This window comes from Phialemonium atrogriseum, assembly GCF_030411735.1.
Source record: "Phialemonium atrogriseum strain 8032-3 unplaced genomic scaffold QBC33scaffold_1, whole genome shotgun sequence".
NCBI classification, from domain to species: domain Eukaryota; kingdom Fungi; phylum Ascomycota; class Sordariomycetes; order Cephalothecales; family Cephalothecaceae; genus Phialemonium; species Phialemonium atrogriseum.
This window is the reverse complement of record NW_026848138.1, coordinates 1,528,067-1,548,943: the sequence shown is the minus strand read 5'-3', so window position 1 is coordinate 1,548,943 and position 20,877 is coordinate 1,528,067. Positions and strand designations below refer to the sequence as shown.

Here is a 20,877-nt window from a genome sequence, read left to right as displayed (position 1 = left end):
GGGCAGCGGCCCAACAGAGAAGCATATAAAGATGGATAACATCAATAACGCCACGGCTCGACTCCGCCGCACATTTGCCTATCCAGCCGACGACTCCTCATCGACAGGCGAGCCGGACACCATGGACGAGGAAGGTGAGTGCTCTCTCTCCAACCCGAAATCCACCCGCTTCCACGGCGCGCCCAAATGAACAAGGCGATAGCCATTCCACCCAGATATACTAACACTATTTTCCCTCCCCCTTACAGAGCAAGAGACCCTCATCGCAACGCTCGCAACCCAAAACGCCCAACGAAACTCCCAATTCCGCCTCCTCCTCTTCCTCCTCCCCCTCCTCTCCGCGATCCCCCACCTCCTCACCCTCCTCTCCCCCTCCTCCCCCGCCCTCCCCTCCCTCCTAGCCCTCACCTCCCTCTCCTCCACTGCCTACCTCCTCCACCGCCTCCCCGCGGCCTCGACAGGCATCCCCGCCCTCGACAACCGCGGCCGCGGCCCCGCTCACAAGTCGTCGCCCCCGCCTAATTGGGCCGCCGCCGCCGCCGCCGCCGCCGCCGCCCGGTCGCCGCTCGAGACGTACCTGCCGTATCTGAACCTGGGGCTGTGCGCGGTGCTCGTGGTAATGGGTCTGCTGGCGGGGGGGGCGCGGGACGGGGCCCGTGGCGCCGCTGGGTTGGTCTGGCTGGGGAGTCTGCCGGGCTTGGTGTATGGGGTTGTGCTGGTTTCGAAGATGGTCATGGCGAGTGTGGATCCTGAGAGGGAGCTGGGTGGGTTGAGGTATGGGTACAAGGGTGCTTAGATGGAGGGTGGGTTCGTCACATGTTGGGGTTGGGAGGTTCATGGCGCAGGTATTACTGGTGTTGGCTTGGGGCCTTGTATCTTTTGCCTACGGTCGGTTGGTTCCCTGGCATATTTAGGTAGTCCACCCGAACTGTAATCAAGACAGGAGGACAATATTTGCAAAGTCTCCAACATCCCGCCCGAGTCCCTTCCCTCCTCCCAACACTCCCGCCACGGATGCTTTGCCTTTCGCAGCAGATGTTGAAGCAACCTGCAATAACGACAAGCTTTTTGACATTTTTTAGGTGACAGGACAGGCCGAATTACACATCTATGGAATCGCTGAATCGCAAGACGCCGTTCCCTTTCAGAAGCCCATCTACCCCCTTTGGTAGTCTCGGGTAGGGATCGGCCAGCGGGCCGGCCTCGGGCTGCTTCTCTGCCGACTTGTCCACGACCAGGGCCAGGCCCTGCGACTTGATGGCGTCGATGAGAGCTGGGACCATATCCTGTGGAGACAAAGTCAATAACTGTACCATTTCCCAATCGTATCAAGGGGTGGTGGGGGAGATGTGCACAACTTACCAGTAAGCGAGAGCAACATATCAGACCCATAAAGTTGTTGCTCTGCGCAGTCCTGACAATCTCCTTGATGGAGGCGGTCCTCCTCCCGCTGCTCTGCAGCTCGTCGGGCGCGGCGGTCATGTCCTGGCGGCCCAGATCGTTGCACAGGAAGACGGGGAAGTTTGGCTGCTTCCAGTTGAGCGCGGTGCAGATGCTGGGGTGGAAGGAGCTGAAGACGACGGAGCGGACGGCGTCGGGGGACTGGGCGCGCTGGGCGCGCGCGTGGTCGAAGACGACGGCCAGGACGGCGTCGACGAAGGCGTTGACGTCGGCGCTGGGGCCCAGGCGCATCGTCCGCTCCTCGTCGGCCGTCGGGTGCAGGACCTGGATGTTGACGTGCATGCCGTTGGGCAGGAGCGACAGCGCCTCGTGCAGGCTGATGCCGGCCGTGGCCAGGACGCGGTAGACGTCTACCATCTCATCCGACGTGCACGACGGGAGGGACCCGAGCGCGCCGCGGCCGCTGGACTGCGCCGTGATGGTGCTGAATTGCTCCAACGTCAGCCGCGCAACCGGCACCTCGACGCCTCCCCAGCCGACCGTCCACGTCGGCCATAATATCGGGACGCCGTCGCTGGTATGCTGGACATAGAGACGGACGAAGTCACCCGACAGGCTCGACCCGGTCACGAACGTGTTTGGGTTCGCGTCGAACTGGCTGGTGGCTTTCCAGTACGTCTCGAAGTCCGTAATCTCTAGCGGCGTTCCCCGGAAGGGCTTGATCACCTGGGTATGGAAGCTGATCTGGCCGATGGCTCGCAGCCGCGGATCAAATAAGGGGAGACAGCAGCTCCCCGAGCTGCTGAGCAGTGCACGGAATGTGTTGGGCAGGGCCACCGTCTTGGCAATGATCTTTGCTCCGTAGGTGGGGAAGACGTCAAAGTCGAGTGTGAAGGATTCGAGGTTGTCGATCTGGAACGAAACGAGTCGGGTATCTTCTTGGAAGGGAAGCATGATGTTCTTGGGAATCAGGTCGGAGACTTTGGATGAAATGGTGAGGCGAGCAGCGGGATATTTGCTGTCGTGGAAGAATATCAACGGCTGTTCGCCGGCTTCTTCGAAGCTGATCTGAACCACGGTCTTGGTATCGAGGAAATTGTGGCCGTATCGCCGAAGAGGGATGATCGGCGGCGGGAGTTCGAGAATGGGAATCGCATCCGGGTCCAGAGCCATGGGCAGGGGAGCGCTGCTACCATCCATTGGCGCAAGAGGGCCTCCAATCTGCGACGCTAATGGACTCGCCGCTTTCCCTCTGTTGAAAGGGGTGAGGAGCCTCATGCATTCTAGGTGACCTTCCCATGCGGCGTAGTACATGGCGGGGAGATCTTTCTCGTCCAGAATGTTGGCATCCGCGCCGACGTCCAACAGCGCCTGAAGGCAGGGCACATTGCCCTCGCTAGCCGCATGCACGAGCGGCGTCCAGCCGTACAGCTTGTCGACTTGGTCAAGGTCCGCGCCGTAATTCTTCAGGAGCAGGAGTAATTCCGGTGTCTGTCCCGACCGGGCGACGAGGTGTTGTGGGAAAAGCCCCTCAGCGTCAGGGAGGATGCGAGCTCCATGCTTCAGAAGCAATTCCACAATGGCGACAGAGCCGTGTTCGCATGCGAGGTTTAGAGGGACGTGGTCGGTTTCTGAAACTGGATCTATCCGAGCCGATTTCGAGAGCAACCACTCGACGCAATCAAAGTGTCCATGGATGATGGCATGTATCAAGGGGGTGAAGTTGTCATGGTCGATCAGGTCGATCGTCTTTGGGTCAACTAGAGGGCACCATTTTTTTTAGCAGGATATTCTGGACAAGCCTCGCACCCGCCTTCAACCTACCAGATAAGAGGTCATCCAGCATATCGAGTCTTCCATGCATGCTGGCGTAGTGAAGCGGTACCCGTCCATACACGTCCGTCCGAGTGACAGCAACGCCCCTGGACAGGCCACAGTTGAGGACAAAGGTGTTCCCGTAAATCGTCGCTTGGTGGAGGCAGTTGCGTCCGTTGATATCGTCCTCGGACTGGACATCCACCAGCCCAGTTTCAAGCAGGACCTTGAGGGATTCATGTGGGCCCTCGTTAATCGAAGCGAGGAATGTCCGGGTGATGCGTTCCATGAGAGAAATGTCCATCGTGTTGTCCGGGTCTGCGGCGGTCCGCATTCGGCCCAGCAAGTCCCGCAAGGAGTCGAGGTTGCCAGCGAGGACTGTCTCGAGGAGGATGGTATCGGCATCGCCCTCGTCGGTTCCCAAGAGGTGTTGACTGCTCACAACATGGTCTGGCCTCGCGTCAAAGCTCACGTTATCACCCTCGGCCCACGCACCCAGTTCCTGTAAGCTAGTGGTGGCCTGGTCGGAGAGCTCGCTGATGACGGTGGCATTGAAGAACGGTTGCACCTCCACTGCTCGTGACAGATACAGCTCCTTCGTTTTTGACTTGGCCGTCTTATCCCATTTCTTGAGGATCTTGGAGAAGGCAGTGCCGTTGATCTCGACGAACTGTTGCAGCTTATTCAGGTCGTTGGCGAACTGTTGGAACCCTTCTTGGAGTGTGGTGAACTTGGCGGAACGCCGCGAAACGCCATTGTTTCGGGAACGCAAGACCTTTTTCTTGTCGAGAAGGATCTTCAGTCGGACTTTCAGCTTTGGGTTGGTTGTCAATAAAACTCGTCCTCCCACTGGCAAGGGGTGGCAATGGTTGGGGCATACCTCGGCCTCCTTTTGGAGGTAGAAGGCATTGACCTTTTCTAATTCCCGTTCCTGTGCTGGGGTTAGCAAGCCCTGAGACAGGCTCATAGCAACGACAACGGCAGTCTGCATTCATCTTACTAATTGGAAGAAGAAAGTTGCTTTGTTGGCCTGGAGGGCTGCTTGGGAGTCGATAACCTCGGGCAGGCGGTGAGGATCACTCTGTGCACCGAGGGTTGGGGTGGCGGATAGTTTCTTGATCAGCTAGAATTTCATCAAACTGTCAGTGGTACAGATCGAGTTTCTATCTATGGTGTACACGCATTGATTTCGGTATTCTCTAGTCTAAAGAATTACGGCCCAGTCCTCCAGAAGGCAGGCCTGGGTCGGGCAACACGAGAAAGGAGAATCATACCTTCTTCAAAGCCTTGTAATTCACAAAGCTGGCAGCATACTCGGGGACCTCGAGCTGCCGCTTCTGAATCTGCTTTCCAAACTTCCTGCAGTATGTCTCAGTACGTGGCTTCGGATCTGCAGGGAAGAGCAGGGAACAGAGTCAAGGGGGGGTGGGGGTCAGACGGAGACTTACATAGCGGAGTAGGGGGCACCGGGCAGGGCTTATTAGGATAAAGCTGGGATTTGAGCGAGGCGTTTGAGTAGAAGTTGGACCTTCTGTCCTGGCCATATGCAGAAGAGGAACCAATGGTTACGGAAGGCTAATCCCGGTTGCTCTCCAGCTCATGGAACGCAGAACAAGAGGGCACGGCACTGGGTGGTCACGCGGGCCGCGTTGTGATCGACGAGTGCGCTCTGCTAAACGGCAGTGTGAGGCCCATGAACTAGGTATGATAACAGGTGGGGTACGCCGTGGAACAGGTTGAAGGGGTAATAGGCCGTCCGAGCCCTTGCATGACCTGCCCGATCAGGTTCTGTCTTACAAGCTCGCACCAACAGGTTGCTGGGACCGGGTATAGCCAGGCCTGCAGAGGAGCTCATGCAGAGACACTTTAGGTATTGTAGGAGTGCGGAAACCTGCTCACCCACACGCAAGGCACATGGAAGGACGGCCACTGACAGGAACAATGCTGAGGGCTGGGTGGAGTCAGAGTTACTTACTTCAGCTCCCAGGTACGTTAAGATAGAGAGAGATCCTTCGAGCTGATAGGGGCGGGGGTTAAGGTTCTGTATATTCGTAAGTTTCGTCCAGATAGTAGATCGTGATGGTCAAAGGTGAGCCTAACCTAGGTAGCCGAGAATCTCCCCGTGGAGTTGGAAAGATCCTAGAAAGTAAGCAAGATGGTGCTGGAATCGAGGATGGCTGCTGCTAACCAACAAAGCAAAGCTCGAGTCTGAATCCTGAAAGTATGTGAACTACGATGTTGAAGACACCAGATATAGGAAGAATGCCTGCCTCCGGAACTGTGTGTTAAACAGGGACAACCAAGGTTGGACAGCAGAAAACGGCAACCCGAAGTCATTCATCCAAAAGTTCCATCGAGCCAGCGAAGAATTAGGGTTTCACTGGTCACTGGACCTCCTAACGAAAATGCACACTTGAGACATTGGGGAAAGCGCCGTTCACTGCCAATGAAGATCCGCAGACAGGATGCAGGCGACTCCAGGTGAAGCCAACAGTCGATACAGGAAGGGAGGTCCCCGATACGTATCTAGCCGTAGCTTTGCTCTCCAGTTGGCAACCCGGCCAATCGGAACCCATGGTTCAACCTCGTGCTCACTCTCGTCTTTCTAACTGCTTACCTAAACGACGAGGCTGAGATGTCAAATGCAACGCCACGCCGATCGATAATGGGTACCGAGATGGTGCGGGGCAGAATTTTGCATGTCATCAATTGTTCATCTGGTTTTCGGGAGGGGACCTGGTTCCCTGGTTCCCTGGTTGTTTGTTCGGCCTGTTGACCTCCCTTTCCTCAAAACACTCGCAAACTCGTCAAGATGCCAAATGAAATTGTACTTATTCTCTCCTCCACAAAATAAAATCACACAAGTTCCATCGCTGTTACCAGTTCCCTAGGCGCCATGCGCAACCCGCGATTCACTTGCCCCAAACAGCATCCCCGCATCTCCCTACTCCTTGGAGTCACTGGCGGCTCCGGCCTTTGGCTTTTCGTCGACAAGACTATCAGACATTGCCTCGGCGGCAGCCCTCTTGAGCCTCTCTGAGTCCTCCATCTTGATCTCCTTGCTCGTAGTCTTATCCTTGGCGTCTTTCTCGTCCTCGCTGTCTCCCAGGCTGAAAGGGTCATTCTCTGCGACAGGGCTAGGCTCGACTGTCGATAACGGCTGCCATTTGCTGGTCTTAGCAGCGCCAGCAGCGGAATCCTTGGGCGGAATCCGAGGCGAGGCATCGTAGGCATCAATGTTGTCGACCTTCTCACTGAATGCAACCTTTCTTCCATCACTGGACTTCGGCGACTTGGACGGTGGGGGAGGTTGGAAACGGTTGGGGTTTGCGTAGGACTGTTGAGGCTGGATCGGAGCTATGAGGTGGTCAGCACCGGGGCCGCCCAAAGAACATGGCTGCGGAACCAGGACACTTACTGCCATCGCTATTGAACTTCATACCCGCAAAATCGTCGCTGAGCAGTTCTGGGTCGGCGTCGTAGCGATCGTAATCTGCGCTCCTCCGGCTCTGGTCTCGGCTCGGCCGGCCGATGAAGGAGCTTCCCCCTGGTGCGTTTTCGTCATGCTCACCCTCGTCAAACTGCTCGTCCAGCTTCTTCTTGAAGTTCGTAAACCACGTATTGACCATGCTCTGCGTATCCTGGAAGCCCTTGCGGAGATTCTCCTTGATGACCGGCAGGTCGTCGTCGATGAAGCTGTGCTCCCGGTCGTACATCTCGTTGGGTTTGAGGCCCGTCTGCTGGCGCCCGCGCGGCATTCTAGGGTCGCGGCTCGAGGTTCTCGCCTCGTACTCGCCAACGCTCCTGTAGTGTTCCGCGAGCTGGCGGGCATACAGTTCGTCGGCCTCCAACTGTGAAGTGGTAGGCGCGCCCACAGGTCTCGGGGGTGGCGGGGGCGGCTGCTCCTCTTGCTGGTGCTCGTGCTGCACGGCATCTGGATCTGTCATCTCCAGAAGTGCATTGAAGGCTTGCTCGATACGACCACCACTGGCTGACAGGACGGCCTTAATAACGGGCACGTCAACGGCGGGGAAGGCCTCCTTCAGTATCAACTCGTTTTTCTGCTGCTCGCTCATCGGCCGGGGAGGTTTTGGTGGAGGCCCCTCTGTTGATCCTGCTGCTGTCGTTGCCGGAGTCGTGGGGTTGGGTTTATGGGCACCGTCCTCGCCCAAGACGCCTGATTCCTGGATGTCGTCGTCGTCCATCTCGAGAGGTCGGGCTGTTGTTGGTGACTCTGGACCGTTTTCGGGAGTAGGAGATTTGACCTGGCATTTCCACGTTCGAGGGTTAGAAACAAGAAAACAACGCATAAATTTGCCGCAGTGTTTGAGAAGCAAGGCTCAGCAAGGCGAGACTCACCGTGTCGGGCGGCGCAGACATACTGATCGTCGGGATGGCCGTCTGCCTCGAAATACGATGCAACGTGGTAAGATATAATCGATTTCACAAGGCGGAATGATAAATCTCTGCTGTTTCTAGGCGGGATAGTGATGTCTTGGCCTTTTTCGTATCGCACTTGAATACTGGCGAGGTTGATATCTGCTGTTGACGCATGTGAGCAGGCTACGATTGAGGGGCTTACGTAGCCGCGCCACATGCAACGAAGTACCCTACGTATGCTGCCCTGGCTTACGGCTTTTAGTGGACGCCGCACTGGAAGCCACTCTGCCACCTCACATCATATGCGTAGACCGGCCTCAAATGACCGCATTATCTGGCCAATCAGAGCCGCAATACCCCCCCCGACTTACTACGCACACCCCACATTACCACGGCTGGTTTCGGTTCAGCCACATTCCGTTGATAAGGCATACCGATAAGACCTCTGACGTCTCGTCCACCCGTCCCGCTACGATGAGCAGCTTCTAGATAGTGGTTCAGGCAGGAGTCGAGCAAGAAACTCGATCGCCCGCCCGCGATTGTTGATCTCGTTCTCATGTCACCATGGGAAACAATCCTAGCCGGGTTACGGCGCAAGACAAGTAAGGAGACAATCGAGAGCCCAACAGCCTGCTTGTGACCCCGCACCCCCCCAAAGACACCAGTTAACCCTCCAAAACCAGGGCCATCCTGGATCTGAAGAACCAGCGCGACAAGCTACACCAGTACCAGCGACGCATAACGATCCTCACCGACCGGGAGACGCAGATTGCGAAGCAGATGCTGGCGCAGGGAGACCGGAAGAAGGCCCTACTCGCATTGCGCCGCAAGAAGTACCAGGAGTCGCTCCTGGCCAAGACGGACTCGCAGCTCGAGCAGCTCGAGCAGCTGACGTCGAGCGTCGAGTTCGCCAAGATCCAGAAGGACATCATCTTTGGCCTCCAGCAGGGGACCAAGGTGCTCAAGGAGATCCACGCCGAAATGGGCGGGGTTGACCACGTGGAGAAGCTCATGGGCGAGACGGCAGACGCCATCGCCTACCAGAAGGTGCGTGCCTACCTACTCCTGCTCCCTAACCCCGCCCCCCCCCCCCCTTGGGAGGGGAACTGCCCCCGCGGCCGCGACTACGGCTTGCTAACCTACCACCTTGGCAACAGGAGGTCAGCGAAATGCTGGGCGGGAAAATATCTAACCACGACGAGGAGGAGGTGGAGCAGGAACTCGAGGCTTTGGAAAACGAGGTTCGCAACGCTCGGCAAGGACTCCCCACCTTGCCGGAAGCTCCCAGCAAAATATTGCCGGGCCACGAGGCAGATATAGAACCCGAGCCCGACGCCGACAGAGAGCCCCGGCAGCCAACGCGGATTAATCAAGGAGAACGGGAAGCAATGTTGGCGTAATGGTGTTGTGGTAACGCGTTACGCTACAGTGCTGGGTTTAGGTTTATGTTACATAGAGGTTGGCCTGGTACATGCACTGGGATAGCGGCGTCAGCCCGGATGGCCATTTATCAGGGGATTGGTCGTTGGGATCGGGGGTTTGGGAGATGAATCTTCATTACAAGCCTAGCTAAACAATGATATTATAGAGGTACAGTATGTACATTGGCGTTGATAATAACCCCCCGGCCAAGATACTGCATTATTGCATGACTCGAGGCTCTCTTCCCTTATTCTAAACACATTCAGCCCCATATCGACTTATCTCAAGGCATGGAACCGCGACCCCAGATATATAGCGACATTGGGGCACGATAAGGCGTCGCCAGCAACCAGATATGTACTCGATAAACACTTGGCGTCGAACCACGCTGGGAGTCCAAAAAGTCCTCTCTACACTGGTTGCACGGTGAGCCCAGCAGAAGCGGCGAGCTCTCAGCTGATATAGATGACACCGTCTTGCGCTGACCTTTTTTGCTCCGGAGGGATACAATGGTCGTCGTCAGCGAACGACACAGGAACGGAAGAGTTGTTTCTTTGCTGGTATATGTGTTCATGTTCGTGTGGTCGTACGCGTTGCTCATAGTCTCGATTGGGGTAACTGCAACTTGTCAATATTTTGAAATAGCCTTTGCTGCCATGCCGCAATAGACTTGCCTGTGATCAACATATTCAACCCGGACAACCCTCTCTTCTCTCGGCAGATTGACACGGGCACCTAACGACTGTGAGGCGCCCCGTGTATATTCGCGCAGGTGTGATGGTTCTCCTAGCCCGTCCCCATATCGAGAATGGATGTCTTTGGGGGGTGGCCAAGAATAATCCTTACTCGCAGGTGCCACGTGGGGCCGGGGAAAGACATTCGAAACCGGGATGAAATCAACGGGCATGTGTCTCTCCACATCCCCTCCTCGGGCCCGATCACTGTATGGCGAAGCGAAGCGAGGGTCGGCATGGCCCCTCAGCTGGTCATGGGGGTGCCGTCGAAGTTCGATGATCCCGTGGTCGGCTGGCGTCGTTCGATCTCGATAAACGGCATAGGGCTGCGGCTGCCCCACAGCCCTTCCTTCTAGTTCTGGCCTCATCCCATAGTCGCCGAAGGAAATTGGACGCAATTCCTCCCTTCGGACAGATCTAAGCTGCGATTCGCGGTCGTCAACCAACATCGGGCGCGAGTCCCGTCGGAAGGTTGCGGCATGGCGGGTTCCTTCATCTTCGACCATGACGCGGTTTGATTCCTGTCGAAGAAACCCGTCGTCTTCAGCAAGAGTGGAACTTCGGTAGTGCGTGGCAGGAGATTGCCGGTGCGCAGCATTGAACGGCCCTGCAACTGGATAGGCCACGCTTGGGACTCCGAAATACGTGGTAGGGGCGCGAGAGACACTGTAGCCCGCTGAGCTTGTGGGGATGCCATTCGACTCACGACTAGCCTGAACCCTGATGAAGTCCCGCTGGTCATCTACCATACGACGCTCATCAAGGAACTCCTCGCCGTATGAATCCGGAGCAGCACTCCGCCAAGCTGGCCGAGCCACAGGAACAGCCAATCGGGCAGATAGGTGCTCGGAATGTTGAGGTTCTGAAAGACGAGGGAGTCTCGAGGGTTGGTACGAGAAGTGGGAAGTCTCAGGAGACCTTGATTCGATTGACCGCACCAGGCAGTCTTTGAGACTCTCATCTCGATGGCTTACCACTGAGCGTGAAGCAGTTGGGGGCTCAAGTGCGTTAACACGGGACCCAACTACAGCCCCAAAGCTGTTGAAGCTCGCACTCCCGCCTGTGCGGCCATCCCTAGCTAAATACTGCGGATGAGAGGTAACAACAGTACGTGGATTGCCATTGCGCGGAAGGTATTCAGCGTCATCGTATGGAATCTGTGCGTGGTATGCCGGATAAGGAAGACCATACGAACTTGGCCTGGCATGATACGTTTGCAATACGTTGCTTGTTGGCCTAACCGTGGACACTTGGGCAGCAGGAGATGCAGGCTCTCGGGCGCCAAGCTGCTGTCGCTCAACAGCCTTATGCCATACCTGGTCTCTAACCGCTTGGTACCGCAAGAAGCCCCGGTGGGCCTTCCTTGCTGCCCTCTTTTCCTCTCTGGCCTCTTTTGTCAAGCGACGGGACTCCGGTACTTGCACAGCTCTGTCCTTAGCATGGCCTGCATTAACAAGAACAGAGGGGCTTTGTGGGTTGAGGGGCCCCTGGGTGTTGAGGGGCTCCTGCGGGCTGGCAATGGCCAGAGCCGGTTTAAGGCGATCTGCAGGGGCAAGTTCTTGGATCGAACTGGCCTCAGAGGACTCGGACTCTTCAGACTCGTCTTCGTCATCCTCGTATTCGTCATCTTCCGAGTCAGAGATCACCACGACCTCTCGAAGAATCTCGTCAAGCTGGTCACGGCCAGTCTCTTCGTCTCCTCGCCACTTGACGAGAATATCGAGACACAACGATTCTACCGCTTTCCTCGCGTTGACATATGTCGTCTCACGCAACAGTTGATCGTACCGAGTATGGGTATGCCGAATGTGGGCAAGCACGGCAAGTTGTACACGCCGTGACAGTGTGATATCAGGGGCCAGTCCAACCAGACGCATGCCATTCATAGTCGCGCCCTGAGGAAGGGAAGGAAACCTGTTCGTATCATCGATAAGTGACGCGGGGGTGTGGTTTACTTACCTTTTTAAAAGAGTGCTGGATGATGGTCTGGCGGTCTCCGTTCGGTATCCGGGGGAATAGATCCTTTATCGCCGCATCAGCTTGATTGTTGATCTCTTCCTGGTCTTCGGGGATGGGCTCTGGGATGCCGGGGTTGCCCGCAAGAGGAAGATATTCGAGGTCGCCAAGGGATTCGCGAGCTTGCTCGACAATGGTTTGCCTGACGTGGTGGCCAACACGGTTCAACGCGAGGCTAAGCTCTTTCGAATCACCGCCCTTAGATGCCTGCGGCCTGTTAGCACGGGGAATAACACGGTCTTGTTACGGGCTTCCTGAACGGACTGAAACAATAAAGATCATGGCATCTTGCGATCGAGAGAGTTCCTTGCATGCTGTTGTCAAGGCTGGATTTCCTATGGGAACGAACTCGAAGCCGGGCGGAGGGTGCTTGTTTGTTGTGATCTGTTCTGCAGTGAGACGGCCATCCGTAATCTTCCAGGTTGTTATGTATACCTGAAATTCGAGCTTCTTCTTCTTGTCTTTGTTCTCGACAAACTCAAAATACGAGTGATGCTTGGTTTTGGGCTGCGCAATCTGCGGCCTTGCAACCAAACCTCTCGGCATAGGGCCGGTCCAGTCATGCAGGACGCCTTTTCTGTCCCGGCGGTGCCTGTCCTTTGCATGGTGGCCAGAGGGGACACCGGGGCCGTCCTTCTTTTCTCTTCCCATACTGAAAATTCAGAGCCCTACCATCATGTACGATCATGGAAGTACATAAGATTCGAGAGTTTGGAACGACGGGCAAGGTTAGTGAGCAGACGGTCTACCCGTGGGCAGGGTTTGAGGGCTCTCGGACAGAAATCTCCTTCCTGTGCAGCGAAACCGTCCCAGATGAGGCTTCCTTGGAAGGGTCAATGAAGACAGACACTTGCCAGATCCAAAGGAAAGTGTGGAGAGAAAGGAAAATCAAGTCAACGGCAGGTTTGGAGGAAATCACGATTCCACTGAGAGTTTCCGAGGAGGTAGTCGGAGACTCAATCCATGCGGCAAACAAATCGCGCTATTAGGTTGTTTGTACAGTGAACAAACGCGTCACCAGGACTGGGCGTACGTGCCAAATCGGGCACGCCTTTGGCTGAGTGAATCTGGGAGAAGGAGAAGGTGACCAGGAGCTGAATAAGTCCTGATTTATTCAGGCGGTCGAGTGAGCTGCGCCTCAGGCAGCCACGGTTGGGCGTAACTTGGGTGTTTAGGCGTCAGCCCGCCTTACTAATCCATGCGAGTTACGTAAGGAAGGCGAATATTCCATACACCCCTTCGACTCTTCAACCTCCTGCCCAGATAGCATCAGACTCACTTCCTAACTACCGACAAATACCTAGTGATCTCCTACCTACAAAGGTAGGCTTTTTGATTCTACTTCATGGGTTGGAAATCCACCTTGAGAGCCTAAGGTTGGATCGAGTCGGGAAGAAAACGGCGTTAAACCGGGTCACAGGTGTCTCCTGGTTGTAAGTGGGATACTCGGAGTCGGGTGGTGTCCAACCAGCCAATATGGCAGACTTGGATCTTGACTCGTCCTTTATTCCGGCCTTGTACAAACCTGCCGCTCTGCTTCCCATTACGAAGCACCGTGAAAGCCTCCTCTATCTCATTGAGACCCATCCTGTCACCATCGTCGTTGGTCAGACTGGCTCCGGGAAGACAACGCAGATACCCCAATTCCTCGAGAAAGCTGGCTGGTGCGCAGGCGGGAAGATCATAGCTGTCACTCAAGTAAGGATCCGTCGGGCTGCCAATGCCGTTCCTTTGGAGAACCATCGAACTGACTCGAGAAGCCGCGACGTGTTGCTGCGACCACGGTTGCTCTACGAGTTGCAGAAGAAATTGGGTGCGAAATTGGAAAGGAAGTCGGATACTCAATACGCTTTGAGGATGTGACGTCTGCCTCGACGCGCATCAAATTCCTAACCGATGGCCTTCTCATTCGGGAGGCATTGGTCGATCCCCTTCTTTCACGATACTCTGTGATTATGGTGGACGAAGCCCATGAAAGATCAATCAGCTCTGACATTTTACTGGGTCTTCTGAAGAAGATCCGTAAGAGAAGGCCGGAGTTGAGAATTGTTGTCAGCAGTGCGACCCTCCAGGCCGATCAGTTCCTCCGCTTTTTCACCGAAGATGGTGGGTACGAAGGGCCCCCTGGCGGAGATGCTGGGGCAATAGGGTCTATCATCAGCCTCGAGGGCAGGACATATCCTATTGATGTCCTTTACTTGGCATCTCCTGCCGAAGACTACGTGGAGAAGGCGGTGTCAACGGTATTTGACATACACACCACAGAGCCCAAAGGGGACATACTTGTCTTCCTTACCGGGAGGGAAGTAATCGACTCCGCTATCGAGGCGGTATCGGAACGGGTTTCACGGCTGCCTCCCAAGTCTCAGGCGTTATTACCACTGCCTCTGTACGCTGGCCTATCGACAGAGCAGCAGATGTACGTCTTTGACGAAGCACCGGAAAATACCAGGAAGGTTATATTCTCGACGAACATTTCCGAAGCCTCCGTCACCATAAACGGTATCGTCTATGTTGTGGACTGTGGGTTTGTCAAGTTGCGGACTTACGACCCGAAAACCGGCATTGAGACATTGACAGCAACGCCAGTGTCCAAGGCCTCAGCAGCGCAAAGGGCTGGACGAGCCGGACGAACCCAGCCAGGAAAGTGTTTCCGACTCTACACCGAGGACGCGTTTCAGTCTCTCCCTGAGGCCAATGTCCCGGAAATCCAGCGATCGAACCTAGCTCCGTTTATCCTGCAACTCAAGGCACTCGGAATCGACAATGTTCTCCGCTTTGACTTTCTCACGCCGCCACCCGCAGAGTTGATGGTGAAGGCTCTGGAGCTCCTGTACTCGCTCGGCGCACTGGATGAGTATGCCAAGTTGACGAGGCCTCTCGGGATGAGGATGGCAGAGCTGGCTGTGGAGCCGATGATGGCAAAGGCTCTCCTCTCTGCCCCAGGCTTCGGCTGTTTGAGCGAAGTTCTTACAATCGCTGCGATGACGAGCCTAGGGGGGAATGTGTGGGTCCAGCACGACGGCGAGAAGAGGAAAACGGAGAGCTCGAAAAGGAAGTTCGCGGCCGAGGAAGGCGACCACCTCACGTTGCTCAACGTCTACCAGGCATTTGTGACCAAGGGTCGCAAAGAGTCACGATTTTGCAGGGACAATTCCCTGAATTTCAAAGCCCTGACCCGGGCTGTCAGCATAAGAACACAGCTCAAGCGCTATCTAGAGCGATTCGGCGTCATCGTAGACGAGTCTCTGACAGCCCCGCCAGCGGAGAACAAGGCCGAGCAGATACGACGATGCTTGACTACGGGCTATTTTGCACACGCCGCGAGGATGCAACCAGATGGGACCTTCCGCAACGTTTCAGGGGACACCGTCCTCCACGCTCACCCGAGCTCACTGATGTTCAACCGGAGAGCTGACTGGGTGATCTTCCATGAGGTCTTCGACACTGGCAGCAAGATCTTTGTCCGAGACATCAGCAAAATCGAAAAGAATTGGCTCCTGCAATACGCTCCGGACTTCTATCAGACCAAGTCTGGATGATAGACAGCTCAGAAGATGCTGCCAGGGGACGGAACTGACTCTCTCCCTGGCAACAGCATGTAGGCGACGAATCAAATCATAGTTGAGGCGCTGGCGATGAGATCTATCGTGCTACACTGGAACTAGAGCCGCACCAGGAGTCCTTCTAAGTCCTCATCCTTGGGACTCCAGAACATGTTGTTGCGGTTTCAACCCGTTTCACTGCAGCATGGGAACATCAACTTCAAAGCAGGACTCTATCAGCTGGGTCGGTTCCATGTTCCCCGCCATGTGACACCTCATCTCGGTTGATTTTATTAGTTAGGATCCAACTGGGGGCATCGGGGCCTAGCCCCCCTGGCGTTGAGTAACAGACCGTGGCTACGGATTACACAGGGCCACAAGCGGAGATTAGCGCCACATTTATCCTGAAAATGCAAGCTGCAAGCCGCACCGATGTTTCGGTGCGTCGTCCACTCAAATGTCCAGGATCAACTGGGGTGCCTGGCTGGGCCCCGTCCCGCTTTTTATTGAGACGAAATTAGCAATTCTATTCGTCCACCAGCCCACAGCCGTATTTTGATTGGCCGTGTCCCTATTCGTCCCCTGGGTGCGATCCCCCCCCTAATCGAGGTCTAATCCTAATCCAAACTCCCATTTTCAATCGTCTCTGGACATCGTGGTTCACTTGCTTTTGGTTTGCAAGCAAGCAGGCGTGCCATTCTTTTCGCTCACGACACCGACGGGTATTCTGTGCCCGTTGACCACACTCATTTATTTGTTCCGCCTTGGAATCGTCCGCTCCTTAGCTCGTAGCCTGCTTGCTTGCTGCTGCTTCTCGAGTTATCCCGTCTCGTTTCGTTTCGGCCCATCACTAATAGGATCGCCTTCTATCGTTTTCTCCCGCTGTACCGAACTCAAGCTCCTCGCGGACAACATTCCGTTTCACGACTACAATACTATGACAACATCCTTTACAATCCGCTGACGTTGTTCTTCTGCTATTTCTGCACCGATCTCGACTTACACGAAGTTCAGCCGAACCAGCTTTTCTGTTGATCTTGTTTTCTGGTTCTGTTCTATCTTTTCGAAACTGGGCATTTGAGAGGGACGATAAAGCATTTGGCGACCATGGAGGGCGCTGCGATGCTGAGGGTCGGCTATGCTCTTGGTCCAAGAGTATTGTTGAAAGCTCAACAAGCCAGCGACACGCCGCAGAGCCGGATGCTAGGGCCCAGGACGGCCAGTGAAGATGCGCCTCGAACATCGAGCACATGCCTCCCCGGCAACAACTCGAACGCCTGCGAGAAGCCAATTGGTAGCTCAGCCATGACTCTACCCATTGTTCTCGGAGTATTGTAAGTGACTCGCCCAGTATCGTCCTTGTTTTGTTGTCCTAATCAGAAATGCAGGATTCCCCTTGTCTCGGCCATGTGCGTTTTGATCTTCCTCCACCGGAGGAACATGAAAAGGCAAAGGAGAGAGGATGCCATGGATCCTCACAAGTCGCTGGATTTTGGCCTGGGAGAGAACTTGGACAAGGGCGGCAAAGGCAACCGGAAGAGCATCCTGGGCATGGGAAAGGACCATTCCCGGTACCGGCAGATGTCGATGGACATGAACCTCTCGAGCCCCTACCTTCTTCCTTCACACCTGCACAGTTCCCGGGAATCACTGCATTCTTTGGCCAAATCGCTCCATCAGAACGAGGACCCCTATCGGCCAGTGGCTCAATATGCAGGGAGCGATGCTGTCTCTACACGGTCGCTTCCAAAGGGCCGCGACCGCGACGGGTCCTCGATTTACACTGGCTCGAGCAATGACCGAGACTCGGCTGCTCGGACTCATTCGATGGCCGCCTCTGGCGCATACATTGCTCCCCCCCGACAGAACTCGCTCCCCAAATCGCCTCCACCGCCGCCAGAGCCCGTGCATATGAAGCCGGCCACCACAATCCCTGAGGACTCTGATTACCCCCCGTCATTGCCGTTGAAGGACCCATTCCGTTCCCCCACGGAAGTATCACTACCCGACTTCAGCTCAATGCCCTATCCCGCCGGGGAGCCAGGCTCTTTGGCGATGCCGACCGGACCAGTGATCCAAGACCCTCCTGCTGCAGCACAACGAATCGCTCGAAAACCCATGTCTGGTTATTCCGCCAGCGCTTCAGTAGTCGACGCAGAGCTGGATATGGCCGACAGCGAGAGTGTCCTGGGCCATGCAGGCCAACCCTCGATTGGCCGCGTTGGGACGTCTCACAATGCCCATAGTCAGAGCCCGTCGATTTCATCGCATCGCATGTCGCCGCCAACAGTTCAACCCCTATCAGTTGGTTCGCACCCTCAGCTTTCATCACCACCTCCGGTCGTGGGCGCAATCGTGGAAGAACCAGAAGGATATAATGATCACGACTATCCGCAAATGGCACACGACGGGTACCATCAGCAAGAGTACTTTGACTCTGAGGACCGTGGGCGGAGCATGCAAAGAGAATCGATGAACTATCAAGCCGCCCAGACAGGCCTAGGTGTCCCGGTGCAAGACACCCGTCGACTCTCCGTTGGACTGCGTCCTCTGCCCCCAGACGATGTTATCGAGTCCGAAGACCCCGAGACCCGGGCAAACCGCATTCGATCATTCTACAAGGAGTACTTTGACGATTCGAAGCCCGATCCTATGCCCGCCGTGAATCCGTCAATGGGGAATCTACAACATGGAAGAGTAGACTACTATGAGGATTACGACGGGGGCTACGTTGGCGATGCACCGTATTACGATCCAGCTTCCAATTCCTTCGTCATGCCGTATGCCCAGCCGGTATCCCGGCGAGCAATGACACCACCGCCCTCAGGTTCAAGATTCCCAGGCCCTCGCGGCGGTCCGCGTCCGCACCATCACGGATCAGTCGGTGGGATGAGCATGCCTGGCGGACGCGGCCCGCCGAGACCCGGCTCCGCATCATCGAGCAACTACGGACCACGGCCAGGTTCGTCGGTGTCGAACGCATGGGGAAGGCCTCGGGCGGGCTCAGCCATGTCTGGGCGCCCTCGGAAGCCGTTCGTGCCGCCTTCGACACTGACCACGCTGCCCAACCCGTCCAGGCTCCGAGACGACTCGGTTGCACTCCTCGGCTCGATCGAATTTGCACCGCCAGAGACATTCAAAGACCGGGCAGCCGGCCGACCTCAGAGCCCCGCGGGCGAGCGCCGTCCATACCAACTCAATGTGCCCATCCATTCCCCCTTGGTCAATGCCTTCGAGGAACTACCTACATTGCCCAGCCCGTAAGCACCCTAACTTGGCTGGACAGCAAGTGATTTGAGCTTATTCTAACAACGTGATAGCCATCTTCTTCGCAAATCGAGCACCTTCACCGGCCTTGATTTTGCCCCTCCACGCAAATTCACCGACTCGGACTCTCGGAGCGAGACCGGCTCTATCCGTAGCAATCGGAGCGGCATGTCCACGGCCCAGTTGAGTGCCATCCGCAGTGGGGCTGGTCGAGTCAGTCGGCTTCCGGAAGACAGCATATTCACTGCCGCCCAGGTGCAGCAGAAGCTCAAGCCTTCATGGACTATGCGCGACTAGGCGGCTGGTCCCCCCCTCGTCGTCTTATGTTTATAGACTCTTCTGGCATGGGCATGGTCTCTATTGCTTTTTTTTCTTCTGTCTCTATAAGCATATGAGGAGAGGGCCTCGGGATCCCAGACCCCAGACTTCTTCGCTGAAGTCATGAGGCTGGTCCACCCATTGTCTGCCAACTGGCGGGCATGTGGGACGGACATGAGGCCTGACCACTTGCGTTGCACTGGGACACGGGAGTAGCGGTGCCTACCCAAATCCACTGATGGGGCGACATACTGGTAATGTCTTGTGTTTATCATCTATAGAGGAGCATTTTTGGTGCGCAAATGACGGGGGAGAATATAATCACAACCCCGCATGGCACTCACGATCGCACATGCGCATGACGATAAATCCACTTAACCTATAGACCCGGGTAGCCGGAAGACAATGTGGTTTAATGAAAACGTTCAACTGTCATCTTATTCCATTTTCATACTATTACTGTGTATTTTTCATCGTCCATTTGACTGTGAAACCGGCCGCGCGGGAACATGACTCAGGCATCCGCTTACTGGCAGGATTATCGGCATGCAGTCGTTAATAGGCCGTGCCAACTTGTGCCAACGCCTTTCCTTGGACACTCGAGGACTAAATAAACAATAGGAAGCTATCTCGAATCTCCCTCGCAAAATTCTACGCCGTCCTGCCCCCGGGTCCTGCCTGAGACCGGGGCGGCACTTGAAGGCTACCTAGGTACCTACCCGCTATTCGCACCTGGTAGAGGGCACTGGCGCCACGCCGGAGGTCATATTCAGAGCTGTGGTCGATGGAGCGCCAGGTTTTCTATTTTTGAACCCGCGCTGATCACTCATCCTGCGGATTGCAGACCAATGGGAGAACATCGCCACACCCGCCTTGGATTTTGTTGATGGAGCCCGTCTCCACAAGCTGTACGCAGTAAGCACAGCCATCCGGCTCGATGCGAATGGTGTGGTGCGCTATTACGTTCAGTCCCCTGGTTGGTCGCTAAATCGGTTAAGTGGCCACACAGCGAACGTTCTAGGAAGGGGCCAACGGCGTTCGTTCCTGGATGACGTTGGTGACCTCGAGAACTGGGAATATTTTTTGCCGCCTTGCCTTTCGGACAACGGCCAGAAACGGCATTGGTTTCCGTTGACCGAGCAAAGATACGAGTCGATGCTCGCTGTTCGGTGCGTAATCATTGCTCCCTTGCTCCATATCGAGAAATCCTCCGCATGCAGCACTTCCTTTGAACAAATACGGCATCGGCGCTAGACCGGATTCGGATAGCGCAACTTGCCTTGGGTAAAGATCTAGACAAAGCCCCGGAAGGTTGGTCAGGCCTGAGGGGTAGGGTAATCCGCAGAACTCTTAAATAGCAGGACGCCGGAGAAACGCCTCCTTCTACTTGCTGGATGCTAATAAATGCCTTTTCATCTTCCACTCCTTTGACCTCTGTTACTGTGCTTCAGATACAGACATATCCATAACAGCCGGAAAAGCCCGACTCGACCCGCAGAAATCACGACCAAGCGCCGAACCAATAGTACGGGGCTAGTCATTCGTGGACTCGAGTCCGGGACAGACCGCCGCGACTAGCTCAATGCGAGCACAGCCACGACTCGCACAACGTGGTAGCCACATCTTAGTAATTATACCAAAGACCCCCATTGCCTTTGAGAACGAGTCAACGAACACTTTTGAGACGAGAGCAATTAGGCGCCTTGGCGACTTACTCGTGGTGGTTAGGAAAATACTTCTCTGCTCGCGCAGTTAAAGCCGACATTCAGGGTGGTTGTGAAAATTGAGATAGTAGCCGGAAACCGAGGAACTCCCAACATCCGGATCTCAGTTCGCCCACCATCGTCCCATTCATTGCCAACGAAAATCATAGAAGTTGTCCCGGGACTGATTAAAACCACAATAACGGCGCCAGAAAATTTCACCGAGAAAATAATTGGAACGCGAAAGTGAACAGACCCAAACCAGACTGAAAGCGT

At 55.5% G+C, this 20,877-nt stretch overlaps 7 protein-coding genes across 7 annotated transcripts; 4 read left to right on the top strand and 3 right to left on the bottom strand.

The window, feature by feature from the left end:
• Nucleotides 1–31: 31 nt before the first annotated feature.
• QBC33DRAFT_554065 (uncharacterized protein) lies at nucleotides 32–796 on the top strand (the record flags this gene model as incomplete). Its single annotated transcript, XM_060429470.1, has 2 exons — nucleotides 32–134; nucleotides 249–796. The coding sequence occupies 2 exons, from the start codon at nucleotides 32–34 to the stop codon at nucleotides 794–796; spliced, it is 651 nt and encodes a 216-aa protein (XP_060288828.1).
• QBC33DRAFT_521931 (putative ankyrin repeat protein nuc-2 protein) lies at nucleotides 735–4,574 on the bottom strand. The gene is made up of 5 exons (XM_060426499.1): nucleotides 4,491–4,574; nucleotides 4,097–4,339; nucleotides 3,226–4,030; nucleotides 1,363–3,161; nucleotides 735–1,286 (listed from the first exon to the last, which is right to left on the bottom strand). Exons 2-5 carry the CDS (start codon nucleotides 4,205–4,207, stop codon nucleotides 1,101–1,103), a joined length of 2,901 nt encoding a protein of 966 aa, XP_060288827.1. The 5' UTR covers nucleotides 4,208–4,339; nucleotides 4,491–4,574; the 3' UTR covers nucleotides 735–1,100.
• Nucleotides 4,575–5,897: 1,323 nt separating this feature from the next.
• QBC33DRAFT_521921 (CUE domain-containing protein 5) lies at nucleotides 5,898–7,778 on the bottom strand. Its single transcript, XM_060426498.1, has 3 exons — nucleotides 7,576–7,778; nucleotides 6,635–7,481; nucleotides 5,898–6,573 (listed from the first exon to the last, which is right to left on the bottom strand). The coding sequence occupies exons 1-3, from the start codon at nucleotides 7,594–7,596 to the stop codon at nucleotides 6,161–6,163; spliced, it is 1,281 nt and encodes a 426-aa protein (XP_060288826.1). The 5' UTR covers nucleotides 7,597–7,778; the 3' UTR covers nucleotides 5,898–6,160.
• Nucleotides 7,779–7,957: 179 nt separating this feature from the next.
• QBC33DRAFT_521917 (vacuolar protein sorting-associated protein 20) lies at nucleotides 7,958–9,285 on the top strand. Its single transcript, XM_060426497.1, has 3 exons — nucleotides 7,958–8,198; nucleotides 8,280–8,643; nucleotides 8,754–9,285. Exons 1-3 carry the CDS (start codon nucleotides 8,161–8,163, stop codon nucleotides 8,994–8,996), a joined length of 645 nt encoding a protein of 214 aa, XP_060288825.1. The 5' UTR covers nucleotides 7,958–8,160; the 3' UTR covers nucleotides 8,997–9,285.
• On the bottom strand, nucleotides 9,135–12,882 carry QBC33DRAFT_521913 (uncharacterized protein). Its single transcript, XM_060426496.1, has 5 exons — nucleotides 12,204–12,882; nucleotides 12,033–12,152; nucleotides 11,712–11,975; nucleotides 9,693–11,647; nucleotides 9,135–9,636 (listed from the first exon to the last, which is right to left on the bottom strand). The coding sequence occupies exons 1-5, from the start codon at nucleotides 12,417–12,419 to the stop codon at nucleotides 9,471–9,473; spliced, it is 2,721 nt and encodes a 906-aa protein (XP_060288824.1). The 5' UTR covers nucleotides 12,420–12,882; the 3' UTR covers nucleotides 9,135–9,470.
• A 362-nt stretch (nucleotides 12,883–13,244) lies between these two features.
• QBC33DRAFT_554061 (P-loop containing nucleoside triphosphate hydrolase protein) lies at nucleotides 13,245–15,310 on the top strand (the record flags this gene model as incomplete). The annotated part of the gene is made up of 2 exons (XM_060429469.1): nucleotides 13,245–13,466; nucleotides 13,529–15,310. 2 exons carry the CDS (start codon nucleotides 13,245–13,247, stop codon nucleotides 15,308–15,310), a joined length of 2,004 nt encoding a protein of 667 aa, XP_060288823.1.
• Nucleotides 15,311–15,946: 636 nt separating this feature from the next.
• On the top strand, nucleotides 15,947–19,360 carry QBC33DRAFT_521908 (uncharacterized protein). Its single transcript, XM_060426495.1, has 3 exons — nucleotides 15,947–16,647; nucleotides 16,702–18,573; nucleotides 18,634–19,360. The coding sequence occupies exons 1-3, from the start codon at nucleotides 16,421–16,423 to the stop codon at nucleotides 18,875–18,877; spliced, it is 2,343 nt and encodes a 780-aa protein (XP_060288822.1). The 5' UTR covers nucleotides 15,947–16,420; the 3' UTR covers nucleotides 18,878–19,360.
• Nucleotides 19,361–20,877: the final 1,517 nt, after the last annotated feature.